A 16,049-nucleotide genomic window follows, 5' to 3' on the forward strand; every position below is an offset into this window, starting at 1 on the left:
GGAACTACAATTGGCCAGATCCCAAGTGAAGCAGTACAGATAAAGTGGCCGGAGAAGGAGCTGTTTGAACAGAATCGTAGGTATTTATGTGTCAAATGATAGGATGCCTAGGATTTGCTTCATGACCCCCAAGGGAGGAAAGAACAACAGGAGAGGATATTTGGGGCATTGAAGGTTAGCTGTATGTGATTAGCAGCGAGGCTGGGCCAGTGGTTCTCCTTGCACTTTTCTCTCCACTTGAGAGAATGTTTGAAAGCAAGTATTGAACATTAAGAAAAGTTACAAATCCTCGGGAACTCTTGGGAAGGAGAACCACAGAGTATTAAATAGGGGGAGAAGTTGCGCTGTGGATGATTTCAGTTTCCTTCTTCTGGACACTTGTTTCCTGTTGCCAAAATGAGTAGGCGTTCACTGTGTAACTGAAAAATGAATGCACGCAAATCAGACGAAAAAGCTACCTGTGTTCACTCGGGCAGAGAAAAAAAAAGAAGCTTCTACAATGGAACAGAAAAGCAGTTACTTCTGGGCAGTGGGGACATGGGATGGTGAATGTATCTGTGAGCATTTGCTGGGGTTTCAGTAAAGATAACAAAAACAAATCATTTTCCGAAAGCAAAGGTGCACCAGCTCTCCTGCTGCTCAAGCCCACCCATCTTGCCTGCCCTCCCCTGCCCTGTAGCCCCCACGCTCTCCCGGGCCGCACCTCTTCTCAAGGGGAGCAGCTTGTTCTCCAGGATGTCCCTGGCATCAGTGCCTTCGTCCATCAGGTCGAGCTTGGTGATGACGCCGATGGTCCGCAGGCCTGAAAGAGCACAGAGGTCAGAGGGCGCCATGAGGAAGGAGCACAGGCTGGCAACCCCGGGCCACCTGGGGCCCAGCTGGACCCCCCCACTTCCAGGCCGTGTGACCTGGGACAAACCATAACATCACCTGCCTGGACCCTAGTTTCCCTCATGTCAAATGAAGGCAGTAACATGCCAATCTCAGGGGGTCGTCCATGAGGATAAACCTGGCACGTGGCAAATGTTCAGTCAATAAACGCTGGCCACCGTCATCACTGGTACGACCAGAGACGGCGTCTTGCTGCAGCATCAGGGGGCAACCTCATCGAACTTGAACCCCAGGTCAGAATCTCCACGCTGTGCTGAATGGCATGCAACGTAACACGCTAACCCGTGACAATTGTCTCTAGGGTTACCTCTCATCTGAATGGCCAAAATTCCACTCTGGAAACCACCCCATGGAATTCCTCTTTGTCCCAAGTTGCCCAGAATCGAGGGAACCCTGCAGATCGATCAAATGCCCCTGCTGGTGCCTGAGGGCCCCTCTGTGCTAGCCATGTGTGTGTGTGTGTGTGTGTGTGTGTGTGTTTGTGTGTGTGTGTGTGTGTGTGTGTGTGTGTGAGAGAGACAGACAGACAGACAGACAGACAGACAGACAGACAGACATCACAGAGGGAAGCCCAGGGAGATCTCTGGGGGGTGCTATGGTGGGCGTCGAAGAGGTGACGGCCGTGCCTTCCCTGCGGCCCCTGCCTGCTCACATTCTGCTGAGAGTATGAGCTGGCATCACCTCTTCGGAGGGCAAAGGAGCCCCCACTGCAAGCACCCACAAAGCTTGGGGAGGGTAGAAGCAGCCCAAGGTAGAGAGATATGACTGGGGAGGGGGTCTGGGGGCATCTACTTTATTAGAAATGTCCAATCTCACTGAAGCACTGTTCCTAAAAGCTCAGAAACAACCCAAATGTTCAAGAACAAAAAAAAAGACAGCAATGGGCTGCACAGTGGATGGCTACAGACCTATGTCCCTATGGTAATAGGCAAACACACACACACTACAGAAAAATAAGGAAAGACCATCCCATTTCTAAAAATGTGACTTTACGTGGAAGAACAAACTCTGAGAGAATATTTGCCCAGTGTGGCCACCAGTATCTGCAGGGGGAGAGGAGCTGTCACATGTTTGGCTCTACATTTTACAATGATGACATTTTGGGGATAACTATCATGAATACTTCCAAAGTTAGAAAGCGACTTTTTTCTGGAAGAATGCCAGCATCAAGTTCACCTGACTGTTTTCAGCCGCACCTCCTCACTGCCTGATCTCACCTCTGCGGTCACGGTCACACGCTGTCTCCCGGGACTAGACTAGGGGGCAGGAAGGCCTGGGGGGGGGTGCTGCAGGCAGGGGCGGCCCCTCCCAGGAAGGCACACCGGGATGGCCCTGGGGAAGAGCTGCCAGAGCCCCGAGCTCTGGGGAGCTCACACTCCCGGCGGGAAAGGAGCCCCCTTCGCCGACTGTCCCCCAGGCCTACAAACTAGGGGGCATGAGCCACAGAGCCTGTCTCCCCCAACTCCACACTGGTCCCCAACTCCTTCCAAAACACTGTGGGATCCAGGCAGTCGGCGGACAATTTGGAGAATGTATTTCGGTGTGTGTCGTACTCTGCTACCCGTCCCCCGCCCCCGCCACTCTCAGAGCACACCCAGCTCCCCACCGCAGCCCACGGGGCCTGCTCGACTGGTCCTGGCCCCTCTCGGCCCTCGCTCCCGCTCCCTCCCTTTAGCTCACTCTGCTCTGGCCACACCGGCCTCCCTGCTGTGTCCTGGGCACCCCCGCTCTTTAGCACCCACTGTCCGTTTTCCTGGGTTTTGCCTCTTTTTCTCATTCTGATCTTGCCCAGAACCTCACGTCTTCAGAGGCCCGTGACTGCACCCATTTCCACCCCAGCCTCTCTCAGTGGGTTCTATTTCCATCCAGTGCTTACCACTACCGGAAGTTACTCCACGTGCTTATTTCCAGTGGGGGATTCTGTCGCCCCCACTGGAATATCAGCTCGCTGGTGGCAGGGGCTCCTCTCAATTTTGTCCCCTGCAGGGTTCCCAAGGCCGAAACAGAGCCTGGCATGTAGCCGGGGCTTAACTGACATTTACTGAACGAAGGCCCTGGGCCACAGATGCCCCAGTCTCCACCACTCCCTCCGGCCCCAACTGGCTTCATTAACTCGTCATCCTTTCACCTTCCCTGCCGGACCCCCGGAACAGTGATGGCGAGACCTCCGGTCCTCTTTGACAGCTCTACAAGTTAGGACTGCTGTTGCCACTTCGAAAGGAGGGACCAAGCCTCGGGGAGGAAGAGGAACTTCTAGAGGTGGGATTTGGACTCGCATCTGTGTCCAAGGAGGGCTGCCCTCTTCCCACCCCCCTGGACTAGCTTTCTGCACAGGCGAAGCAGGGACCAGCTTTCCAAGGAGCAATGCCAACCGCCACACACTGGCCTCCCAAGGGATGCCCCCCGGGACTGCTGGCCCTCATGGGAAATTCTGTGTCCCGGGCCTTCTCCTGGGGAGGCTGTGCGCCAAAGGGAACGCCAGTGACGTGGAATCGAGGACGTGGGGCAAGTCGTGATGCTCCAAGGCGCCGGGAAGAGGGAGCTGCTGCCGTGGGGGCTCGGGGGGTACCTTGGGGGTCGACCTCCTTGGCCAGCTTGAGGGCATCCGAGTTGGCCAGGTCCATGTTGGCGGGGGTCACGGCGAGGATGAGGCTGCTCTCCCGGCTGATGAACTGCAGGATCATGTCCTTGATCTGGTACTCGATGTCTGCGGGCTGGTCCCCCACAGGCACCTTGGTGATGCCCGGGAGGTCGATGAGGGTCAGGTTCAACACTGGGAGGGAAAGCAGAGGGAGAGGCTGTCAGAGCCAGGGCAGGGGAGGCACGCCCAGCCCTGCAGGGACCTGGCCCACTTCTCCAAGCGCTGGGGGTCAGGCCTCAGGATGTCTCCTGCGCTCCAACTGGATCCCTCCCTCCTAGGAATCCCATCTTATAGACACCCTCCTGTACTCTATTTCAGTGAGACAGCTTTGTTTTTTCAATGAAGTGACTATTTTTTTTTTTTACTGAAGTATAGTTGAAGTACGATATCATATAAGTTACAGGCACATAATATAGTGATTCACAATTTTTTAAAGTTATACCCCATTAACAGTTATTATCAGCGATACGGTTTTAAATCTGGACGTTCGCATTTGCAGACTGGAATTACTCTCGGTGGCTGAATAAATTTCAGCCCATCGATTCAGCCAATACCAAGGAACTATTAAAAACAAAAAGATGATACTCTGGTAAGAAACACACCCTGAGATGCACTCATTCAAAAAAGAGGCATCGACGACTTTTATACCATGCTACGATTTGAGTAAAAGTTGTGAAACACACATACACGATATATGCATACATGTTCATAACTGCCTACACAGGCATTATGTATCATTTCGAGAACATGAAATATATTTCTAATTTTGGAGGGCAAGGTAGGTTTTCGCTGGATATACCCTTTTGTAACTTGAATATGAGCCATGTACAGGCATCATTTATTCAAAAATAAATAAACTGGGAATTGCCTGGCGGTCCAGTGGTTAGGACTCTGCGCTTTCACTGCCGAGGGTGTGGGTTCAATCCCTGGTTGGGGAAGTAATATCCCGCAAGCCAAGTGGTGCGGCCAATAAATAAATAAACAAATAAATAAACTCATCACAAAGAACCCATACCGAGGTGTTAAGAGTCGGCTGCAATATTCACCAAATACCATTTAAGTTAGCAATCCATGCCTCTGGGTCAGAGGTTATACATGGCTACAGGCTGCTTGCTCTGTTTTAATGATGCAGTTTTAAAATCAGGACGTTCTGCAGAAAAATCTGGCTTTCTGGCTCCTCTTGAAGAACCAGAAGACCTGGCTGCCTTGGGCTGGCATCACTGTGTGGCCACCATTCACCTGGGAGCCGAGCCGTGGCCGCCCCTTTAAAAGGAACATATGAGCTGCAATTCACCCCAGACTCCACCACTCCCGACAGTCTCCCTGGCGTGCTGTTTCTCTTAGAGCTGAGATGAGACGTGGGAAGATACGGATCAAGAGGGCTGTGTTGTGTGTGAAGAGAAGTGGGAGGGGCCGTATTCTTGAGGGTGAGGCCGACCCGACCCGTGACCCGCAGAGTCAGCCTTCCACTGCCCCCGTATGTGAGGGGTCCCTGTTGCCTACCGTGTGGCGAGTAGACCCGCAGGTTGATGGGCACTGGGGAGATGCCTTTGTTGGTCCCCGTGACCCTGTCGGTCTCGGCTTCAATCTCCTGTCGGACTTCCTCAAAGTCTGTAAACTTTTTGGACTTGCAGTGCAAAAACTCGGCATATTCTGAAAAGGGAAGAAAGATGCTCCAAATGAGAAAGAGAAGCGGTCTCGCTGTGTGCGGGGGGAACAGATGGCCTTCTGGGACAGGTGCTTTGTCAAGCAGAGAAAGTGAAGAATCAGTTACAGGCCTCCCAGGAATTTGGGGGGCAACAGATTCATTCTCTTGACAAGTATTTGAGGGGGGCCCTCCTATACACCATGCCCCCTTCTAGACCTCAGGGATTCCACAAGGTACAAAACTGGCAAAAATCCTGACTCTGTGGAATGGACATTCTCATGAAGCATTTTGCAAAACAACACATCATGACATATTATGAGTATAAAAAAAAATCAAAAACAAAACAAAAAAAACCCCACAAAAAACAAAAGACAACAACCAACAGGTGGGTGTGACCAGCACTTATTCTTTTTCTTGATGAACAGAATACGAAGGATGGGCGTGCATCACCCAGAGCGCGGTGATGCACGTTTGATGAAGCTTCTGCTTCGGTGTTATATCACACGAGATGGTCCTGGGTCCTGATGCAGAATCTCAAGTCAAAAGGGCCGCAAGCCGCTGCCCTGGTGGGATCCTGAGCCGCCAGCGCCCTCTAGCCAGGCGAGATCCCCAGTGCGTGTCCCTGGAACTCATCGTCCTCCTTCCCCAGGGCACCCGCACAGGATGGGGAACAGGCAGCACCACTGGCCTCACGAAAGCCCATCTCGCTGCCCGTCCGCCCCTCCTGGCTGTTCATGGGGCCCCCCAACCTCGACGTGAACCCCTCAGGAGAAATGCTTTCTGGCTTCTTTAGGCCTTCTGAGCCCAGGGTGTCTGAAAGCCGTTATTGACACTGAGATGAAGGGAAATAAAAGTGACTAACGGGGCTTCCCTGGTGGCGCAGTGGTTAAGAATCCGCCTGCCAATGCAGGGGACACGGGTTCAAGCCCTGGTCCGGGAAGATCCCACATGCCGCGGAGCAACTAAGCCCGTGCGCCACAACTACTGAGCCTGCGCTCTAGAGCCCGTGAGCCACAACTACTGAGACCGTGTGCCACAACTACTGAAGCCCACGTGCCTAGAGCCCGTGCTCCTCAACGAGAAGCCACCGCAATGAGAAGCCCGCGCACAGCAACGAAGACCCAACACGGCCTAAAATAAATTTTTTAAAAAAAGTGACTAACGATAGTGCTGGTCCTATCATCAAGGCAGAGAAATCCAAAGCACAATGTGGATAAAGCAGGAAGAAAAAATGTTTATCGCAGGACATAGGTGCTGAGTCTATAGGCATTCACCGTACAATTCCTGACTTTTCCATGTGTTTGAATTTTCACAGTATATGCTGGGGAGGGGGGACCTTCTAGGCCCAGAGATCACGGCTCCTGCAAGTGATGCTGAAAAGAGGGAAGTAAGTCTCACTGGCAAACAGCCTAAAGAACTGGTCCACGGCAGAGATGCAAAGATGTACACTGCAGCGCTGTTTCTCACAGTAAAAGACTAGAAATTGCCTCAATGTCCACCAGGAGGAGACCTGGCTACATAAATCACAGCCCAGTGTTACCACCAGCTGCATCAGAAGAAAGGATGGAGAAAGACCCCTGCGACAGAGAAAGGCCGGGCAGGTGAAGAATCTCTACCCAGAGGTGGAACACAGCAGAAAGAAATGAATGCAAAGAGGTTCGCCATCCCATCGCCATAACCGAACAAACTATGGCCAACAGTCAGGCCTTGCTTGCTCTGGCCAGGCCCTGTGTGTGGTCCCATTTGTTCCTCACAAGTGAGCACCTTAGCAGGTAGGCACCTCCATAATGCCCATATCACAGACAGGGAAACTGAGGCCAGAGAAGTGATGCAACCTGGCTCAAGCTCAGTGGCGGAGCTGGGATTTGGAGTTCAGATAATCTGTCTCCAGATGGTGGCTCTCGAGTCACATGGCCTCTGTGAAGCCACAGACAGGCTCCTCACCTCTCTAACCTCTGCTGCGGGGGTCAGGGGGACTCTGCGCTCAGATCACTGAGGATCTTACCCAATGTGGGCACTGGCCACTCGGGAGCAGGGCAAGGAAGACGCTGGCTGGAGGGTACAGGATCAACCACCCCACCCCCTTCAGCTGACCCAGTTCCCAAGGACGGTCGTGCTCCAGCCCTCCACAGGGACAAGAGGAAATGCTCCGCTGCTCTTCCTGCAGCAGCCACCACAAATGGAACAGTCCTCCAACCCCCACAGCAAACCTCAGCTCTCTTCCGGCTCAAGGCCCTGGGCTCAGCACTTGCAAGGTACCATCCCCCTTCCTAGAGTGCAGGGGAATGGAGGATGGGAAAGGGGCTGCGGACCAGGACACAGGCCCTGTCCCTTGCAAACCTCTGCCCTGCCAGGCTGGCCTGCCTGTTGCCTCTTCCAGGGAGCCTTCCCTGACTCCACGCCACCTGGAACCCCCATTGTGCATCTTGGACCTCCTCCCCTGGCAGAGCCAGGTCACCCCGGATTGTGTTTATGGGACCAGGACCTGCCAGCTGTAGCCTCCCAGAGCCTAGTGTGTGTGGCAGCCTTCTCTTCTGCCAGACCCTTTGTGCCTTTGTGTGAGTGAAAGATGTGCAGGAGATGGTGCAGGAGAGCCACAACTTCTTCCCCAGAGGGTCAGTGGACAGCAGAAACAATATCCTCTGTGCCTAACGGGAAGGTCAAGGATTCAGCCAGGCCCATCCCTCACAACCTGCCTTCTTTACTGGGCTCCTTGTCACTTTGGAACCATGGGCTAGATTCCAGGCTCATACCAACTAAGAAAGGTTCTGCCAACCCTCCTTCCTCTCCGCCCACAAGCACTGACCCTCTTAAAGCCAGACCTCAGCCTCTGCTCCTTGAAATCCTCCATAGCTCCCACCTCATCCCAGTAAAAGCCAAAGTCTTGGGACTTCCCTGGCGGTCCAGGGGTGAAGACTCCGTGCTTCCAATCCCCGGTCCGGGAACTAAGATCCCACATGCCGCACGGTGCGGCCCCCCGCCCCCCAAAAAAGAGCTGAAGTCTTTACCACATGTCGCAGGGCCCTACGATCCTATTTTCCCTACGGGAAAATTTCCTTCCCCCCAACTTCTGACCCCGACTCACTCCCCTCCAGCTACACTGGCTTGCCTGGTTTCTCACACTCCAAGCCCTCCACGCCTGCCTCAGGGCCTTTGCACTGGCTCTTCTCGCTGCCTACAGATACCCTTACGGGTCCCTCCCTCTCCCCCTTTAGGTTTCTGCTTGAATGTCACCCCTCTTTCTCCGTGAGGCCTGCTCTGACCCCAAAGTGAGATGACAAACCTCCTCAGTCTCTTTCCCCCTTCCCTTCCTTAGGATCGTCCAAGTACCTGCCACCTTCTAATACGGTTTACCTTGTCAGCCTATGTATTTTCTCTGATTCCCAGGAGAAGGTCCACCCCACGGGGCAGGGATCTGAATCTGTGTTGTTCTGTGTCCCCGGGGCACAGTACTCTGAGCACACAGTAGGTGCTCTGTAATTATGTTTACAACTAAAATGACTGCCGGAAAGGTAGTATGGTCCCTGCTCCAGCTTCCGTGAGGTGGCCCAGCACCGCCACTGCCACCAAGCTGAATATACGGGAGACTAGACAGGAACACGGTCTGACGGGACCACCTGCTATCTCCCCCTCCCTCCCTCCTTCCCAATGCACTTCTTGACGGCACAGGTCCAGCCCAGAGCCAGGGTCCTGGTCTGATGAGGAAGATGGACTCGGCACAAGCATGTCACAGCAGGTGCCAGAGGCGCTCAGAAAAGAGACTCAACGTACCAGGAACTAGGAGGGGTCTCCTGGAGGGGTGGCCTGCCCGACTCAGCCCTGGCCTACCTCATGCCCGCATGACCTTTCTGAAGTGGAGACCCCTCCCCATGCCCTGAGGATGCTCTGGACACAGGGGAGTCTACGGGAGATGCAGAGAAGGTGGGGGGATGCCCACTGGCCAGGCTCCCCCTCTGTGCCTCAGTTTCCCCATGAGGAAAATTAAAATATGACAAATAGGCGGAGTGTTTAGCCTGGGTTTCCACAGCCCTGTAAGTGCTTGGATGGGGGAGGTGATTTTTTTAACCATGTACGGTCTCAAAGAATAATTCAGAGGCCTTGAGGCTGAGTTAATGGCCTGCAACGCCTGGAGAGCGCCCTCTCAACTCATCCCCAGCAGCCCAGGCTGAGCCACCACCAGCTCCGCCTGCCCTGGTCCCCGGGCCCCGCTGCAGCGCCGGTCTATCCCCAGAGCATCTGCAGCGTTTTCAAACCTTCCTTTCCTTGTGCTCAGATAACAAAGCCAGTCCCTCAGGTCCCTGGGCCCTGCCACAGCATTTCGACGGCCACACGGGCCTCCCACCGGAGCCCGGCAGCAGGCTTCCCTGGAAGGAGGGCCAGCCACGTGTGATCGGTCCCCAGAGGCTCCACGGGACCAGCCCAGGGCACAGCAGGAATCAAGGATAAAGCGGGCCCTCGGCGAGCAGCTGAGCTGCCAACTCGGAGGAGCCAGCCACCCTTAGCCACTGCAGGGCATCCCACCCGCGTCCCATGGGGTCAGTGAATGCACCTGCAGTTTTTTTCTAGAAGGAGGTCCTGCCCTCCACCCAGGACTTGTTCCCTGCCTCCTTCAGGTCTTGGCTCTAAACAACTCTGCTCGGGGAGGCCCACCCAGACCAGCCGGCCCTTCGCGGCACTCCTCACACTGACTCACCACGTGCTTGTGTGTCCCTTGCTAAAGTCAGAGCTGCAAGAAGGGACTGTGAGGGACTTGGTTTTGGTCTCTGTACTCCACAGTGCCTGGTGCATAGTAATTGCTTAATAAAACTTAATTACTAGGTGGCCTGTTACAAAGCATTAGGTGCCGAAGCGTAGGAGGACTTCCCCCACCCCATGACTCCCATGTGGGTCCCCACTGTGTTCAGTAGCCAACACCCCGCCTCGGGCATCCCCGAGGCATGCCCTTCAAGAAGGTGCCCTCAGGACTCCGCCGGTGGTCCAGTGGTTAAGACTCTGTGCTCCCAATGCAGGGAGCATGGGTTCGATCCCTGGTCGGAGAAGTAAGATCCTGAATGCTGCTCGGCATGGCCAAAAGCAAAAAAAGGTGCCCTAAGAAAGGAGGTGACAAGTACACGCCACCACCTTCTTGGGGTCAGCCCACCCACCTCCACCCCGGGCACAAGGAAGCAGCCCCATGACAGAGGCCACAGTTCCTCAACCTGGTTTCTCATGAGGTCTTTGGGGCCTCCCTTTTTTTTTTTTTTTTTTTTGGGGCCTCCCATTTTAAAGGAGCTCATGGAGGCCCACGAAGGCATGGTCAGAAGATCCCCCTCCCTACCCCAAAGGCAGACCAGGCCACGAGCCCACTGGCATTGCTTAAGAATCGTGAAGTGGGGTCCAGTGGTTAGGAATCTGCACTTCCACTGCAGGGGGCCCGGGTTCAATCTCTGGTCGGGGAACTAAGATCCCATAAGCCGAGTGGCGCAGCCCAAAAAAAAAAAAGAAAAAAGAAAAAGGATCAAGGATATAGAAAGAAGAAAAACATAGGAGAGATGTGTGATAAGAAGAAAGCATTTACTGGATATCTTTAAGAATATGGGGGCTTCGCTGGTGGCTCAGTGGTTAAGAATCTACCTGCCAATGCAGGGGACACGGGTTCAATCCCTGGTCCGGGAAGATCCCACATGCCGCGGAGCAACTAAGCCCGTGCGCCACAACTACTGAGCCTGCGCTCTAGAGCCTGCAAGCCACAACTACTGAGCCTGTGTGCCACAACTACTGAAGCCTGCACGCCTAGAGCCCGTGCTCCGAAACAAAAGAAGCCACTGCAATGAGAAGCATGTGCCCGCAATGAAGAGGAGCTCCCGCTCGCCGCAACTAGAGAAAGCCCGCGTGCAGCAACAAAGACCCAATGCAGCCAAAAATAAACAAATAAAATCAATAAATTTATACAGAAAAAAAAGAATACGGAATGCTAAAACTTGATAAAGCATTAAAAAAACGAATTTTTTTAAAAAACAGCCCCTCGGGCCTGGAGAACGTAAGTCAGGCACCACAGCATGACTTGGGGAGGTGACAGGAAGCTGAGAGGGAGGTGGGAGCGCCTCAGTTTCCCCACAGTGAAACAGGACAACACAGAGCCCAGGGTTAGCGACGTGATAAAGCAATCAAATAGTGCCAGGCCCAGAGACAGCGTGCAGATAGCTCAGCTGCCGGGCTTAGGGCAACTTCCGACGCTCCCTGGGGTTTCGGTGCTTCAGGGGTTTGTGTGAGGGTTCTGTCCTGACCTCTGGGAGCACGTCCCATCCCTTCTCCATTCTCAACACAACAAAGAGCAGAACAACCAGGCCAACCCCGGGCAGCGGAGATGGGGGTCTGCCTTCCCCAACCTGTCAACAAACGTGCTGGTCTGGCCGACACAGCCCAGGAGGAACAACCTGGGGCTCAGAGACACCTGGGAGACCCTGAGCACCACATAACTGAAGGGATGCAGACTTGAGGAACTCTTCAGAGCTTTCAGCTGACCAGGAAGGAGGCAAAGCACGTGGTATCTCCGAGTCCGTGTGGTCCTCAACCCCACCCCCACCCCCAGATTTGAGACAAGTCGTGAACACCTCCCATTCTAGGACACAGTGGTCACTGGGAAGGTATGACATTACGATTTATAATAAGAAATATGTATTTGGTCTTCCCTCCACTTCTGACACAGAGCTTCTAAAATTCTTGGAATGTTCTAGTGATAAGAATGATATTCGTAACAAGTCCCTCTCAGTCATACCTAAGTTTATGTTAATGAGGTGGCTTGGAATGCACCTAAGGATGGGGGCTGGCTATCAGGGAAACCAGCCAGCTGTGATTAGAAGGTTGGAAACTTCAGTCCCACCCCTTGACCTCCGGGGAGGAAACAGAGGCTGAAGGTTGAATCAAGCACTAATGGGAATGATTTAATCAACCATTCCCTACATCCTCCGTAAAACCCCAAGAGGATGGCGTTCAGAGAGCTTCCAGGTTGGTGAGCAGATGCAGGGGCCGGGAGAGTGGCGAGCTCGGACAGGGCACAGAAGCTCCTTGTCCCTTCCCTGTACCTTGCCTTATGCATCTCTTCCATCTGGCTCTTCCTGAGTTATACATATCTTTTTATAATGAACCGGGAATCTGGGGAGTAAAATGTTTCTCTGAGTTCTGTGGACCACTCTGGAAAATAGATTGAACCCAAGGAGGGGCGCATAGGAACCTCTGATCTAGAGCCGGGCGGTCAGAAGCACAGATGACAGTCTGGACTTGGGATTGGCATCTGAAGCGGGTGCGGGGGCACAGTCTGGCGGGACTGACCCCTTAACCTGTGGGACGTGATGCTGACTCCAGGTAGGGAGTGTCAGAACTGAGTTAAACTGGAGGACACCGGATCAGTGTCCACTGACAACTGGAGAACTGGCTGTTGATGTGGGAAAAAACACACACTGGAGAACGTGACAGTCCCAGGCTGCCATCCTGACCAGCTTCCACCTGACCCTCACCAGCTCCCAGCTTGGTTTCCTTATGGAGACACAAGGCCACACCCCGACCATGGCAGGGTCTATAGGCTTTATAGAAAGGGCCCTGCCAGGGCCAGGCTGGCCAGGGAAAGGTGCTGCACACACAGTCGTGGATGCTCCCCCATGGGAGAGAAGGGGCACAGCAGCAGCCCTTAAGAGCACGGCTAGGCACCTGCCCCATGATGATGGAGCACCTACTGGGTGCCAGGCCCCATGCTGGGCACAGGGGAGAGCGATGGACAAAGCAGGTCAGCGGCTCTGCTCTGGTGGCACTGATGTTGAGGCAGGGGGAGAGAGAGAGAGAGACCATCAAGAAAATACGACAGGGACTTCCCTGGTGGCACAGTGTAAGAGTCCGCCTGCCAATGCAGGGGACACGGGTTCAAGCCCTGGTCCGGGAAGATCCCACATGCCGCGGAGCAACTAAGCCCGTGCGCCACAGCTACTAAGGCTGTGGTCTAGAGCCTGCGAGCCACAACTACTGAAGCCTGCATGCCCTAGAGCCCACGTGCCGCAACTACTGAGCCCGTGCGCCTAGAGCCCGTGCTCCGCCACAAGAGAAGCCACCGAAATGAGAAGCCTGTGCACCGCAACGAAGAGTAGCCCCCGCTCATCGCAAGTAGAGAAAGCCCGCACGCAGCAACAAGGACCCAACGCAGCCAAGAATAAATAAATAGATAGATAAATAGATAATTAATTAATTTTAAAAAGAAAATACAAGGGACTTCCCTGGTGGTCCAGTGTTAAGTCTCCGCACTCCCAATGCAGGCGGCCTGGGTTCAATCCCTAGTCAGGGAACTAGATCCCGCATGCTGCAAGTGAAGATCTCACATGCCGCAACTAAAGGAGCCCACATGTGGCAACAAAGATCCTGCATGAGGCAACAAAGATCCCGCGTGCCGCAACTAAGACCCGACACAAATAAATAAATAACTAAATATGTATTAAGGGAATAAAAAAAGAAAATATGAGAACAGGATGGTGCCTCGTAACGCACACTGCAGAAGAACTAAGGCAGCAGTGACGGGGGGGTGGGGGGAGTGGGGGGGCTTTGGGGGGGGTCTCACCCAGGGGAGGAGGAGGGGGAGGAGGAGGAGGATGGGGCAGGGTGTTCCAGGCAGGACGCACAGTGAGGGTAAAGGTCCAGAGGTGGGAACAATCGAGCTGGTCCTGAGGATGAAGAGGAAGATTGTAGCACCAGGAGGAGGTGAGGTCCCAGAGGCCAGCAAGGCCCCGTGGGAGCCACGAAGCCTCAAGGAGGCTGAGAGCCAAGCCCTGACACCCCCTCTCCGGCTCCTGTGAGCACCGGCCAAGGTCAAGGCTGGGAGGGGAGGCTTGTGCACACTCCACACAAGAACAGTCCCCAGCACCCAGGGTTTACGAGGTCCGGGGGTGGTTCCCAAGGAGGAGTAGGGTTCCCCCGCGAGCCACCAAACTTCCTGGTGGCTGCGGTCTGACGTAATTTTTAAACTAAGCCAATTAAAAGTCATGGCTCACTGAGACCAACCTGGACGAGGAGAAGCAGGGCGCCACTGGGCACTGCAGAAGTCAGAGAATTAGGAACTTATGGTACCAGGGACTCCAGACCCTACAGGAGGCGACCGCCACACCACAGACTCGTGGGGTGCCAGGGCCACGAGGGAGACACCACTACCACCCCCATTCTACAGATGAGGAGGCCGAGGCACAGAGAGGGAAACTACTTGCCCGACGTCGCGGATAGGAAGGGTGGCAGCCTGGCTCTGGAGTCCTGTCCCTGAGAAGCACCTGAACAAAACTTTAATCTCTAGGAGTAGTGCAGCCCCGCGTAGCCCCTAGAAAGCTCTAAAGCCCCAGCCATCACCAAGTCCCACACTGCGCTCAGCTCCTCCCTCTTATCAGTGTCACCCCCAGCCCTGGTGCCTTGGTGACCGTCACCTGGACTCCCCACCTCGAGATCACTGTAGACTCTGCCCTCACCACCACAGCACCGCCCTGGGCCAGGCCCCAACACCTCTCACCTGGCGCCAGGCCCACCTCTCCCTGGCCTCCCCACCTGCACTCCTGCGCCTGTCCATCCCTCCTCCACAAGACAGCCGATGGGCTAAGCCGGTCTCTCCACACCCTGAATGCCACTCGGGTTCCCAACGCCTGAACCCGTTATCACACCTGCCAGGATGTGCCACCTGCCTCCCGGGCCCTCCCCAGCCTCACCTCACAGCTTCACAACACAGCTGTTGCCCTGCCTAGAATGTTCTCCCCGGGACCCTGGCCCAAAGTAGATCCAATATCTGGTATACTCTCCCACAGTCCCCTGTGCTTTCCCCTCTCAGCTGGACCATAGCAACCCCGCGTGTGCTGCACCCAACAGGCTGAGCTCAGGGAGGGCCGGGACCCTCGGAGTGCTCACGCTGCCTCCCTGGCATCGGCCAAGGCCCAGCTCACATCTGCTTGGGACATTAAGAGACTGAGAAGGGACTTCCCTGGTGGTGCAGTGGTTAAGAATACTCCTGCCCATGCAGGGGACACGGGTTCGAGCCCTGGTCCAGGAAGATCCCACATGTCACGGAGCAACTAAGCCCGTGCACCACAGCTACTGAGCCTGAGCTCTAGAGTCCGTGTGCTGCAACTACTGAGCCCGCGTGCCACAACTACTGAAGCCTGTGTGCCTAGAGCCCGTGCTCCGCAACAAGAGAAGCCACCGCAATGAGAAGCCCATGCACCGCAAGCAAGAGTAGTGCCCGCTCGCTGCAACTAGAAAAAGCCCGCGTGCAGCAACGAAGACCCAACGCAGCCAAAAAAAAAAAAAGAGAGAGAGAGAGAGAGACTGGGAATGCCATGGTCTGTGGGGGGAGAGTGTGCAAGTTGGGACACAGCAAGGAGCACTCCCACATGGGACACCCTGGACCCCTCTCCCCCCAACACACCCCCAGCCCCAGCCCAACAAGATGCAACTGTATGTCTCCATCTTCACGGCTGCCACCCCATCCCTACTTCCTGGGTCCCCCTGCCCCAGAGCTGGTCCCTGTGGTCTCTTCTCCACCAGTGGCCACAGGATCTGGTCAAACCACACCTCGGCCTAAGGCCACACTCCCCCAGAATGAGTTTAAGACTGGGCTTTCAAGATGGCCCTCCCATGTGCCCAGGCAAGTGGCTTGGAAGCTTCAGTTCCCTCCTCTGTAAAGTGGGGTGACAGGAATGGAGATTTCAGCATCCTCCGGGGCAGGCGCTGGGCAGATGTGCTCCCACAGGGCTGTCACTTGTCACGTGCTTCTCCTCTCTCCCCCATCAGAAGGAATTTCAGTTCCTCCAGCAGGCCACACTGGGCATCACTGCCTCACGGTGTTCACACGTACCACTCTCTGCTAGGAGGGAG

At 54.7% G+C, this 16,049-nt stretch overlaps 1 protein-coding gene across 12 annotated transcripts in view; it reads right to left on the reverse strand.

Moving 5' to 3' along the window:
* Nucleotides 1-16,049, reverse strand: part of DNM2 (dynamin 2) — a 90,083-nt gene that overhangs the window by 41,691 nt on the left and 32,343 nt on the right. For all 12 annotated transcript variants that reach the window (XM_036845730.1, XM_036845736.1, XM_036845733.1 and 9 more), the window contains exons 3-5: nt 5,036-5,185; nt 3,461-3,664; nt 704-802 (exon numbers count right to left, since the gene is read on the reverse strand). In XM_036845730.1, the coding sequence (XP_036701625.1) occupies nt 704-802; nt 3,461-3,664; nt 5,036-5,185 (453 nt within the window). The remainder of the gene's footprint in view (nt 1-703; nt 803-3,460; nt 3,665-5,035; nt 5,186-16,049) is intronic.

This window comes from Balaenoptera musculus, chromosome 3, assembly GCF_009873245.2.
Source record: "Balaenoptera musculus isolate JJ_BM4_2016_0621 chromosome 3, mBalMus1.pri.v3, whole genome shotgun sequence".
NCBI classification, from domain to species: Eukaryota; Metazoa; Chordata; class Mammalia; order Artiodactyla; family Balaenopteridae; genus Balaenoptera; species Balaenoptera musculus.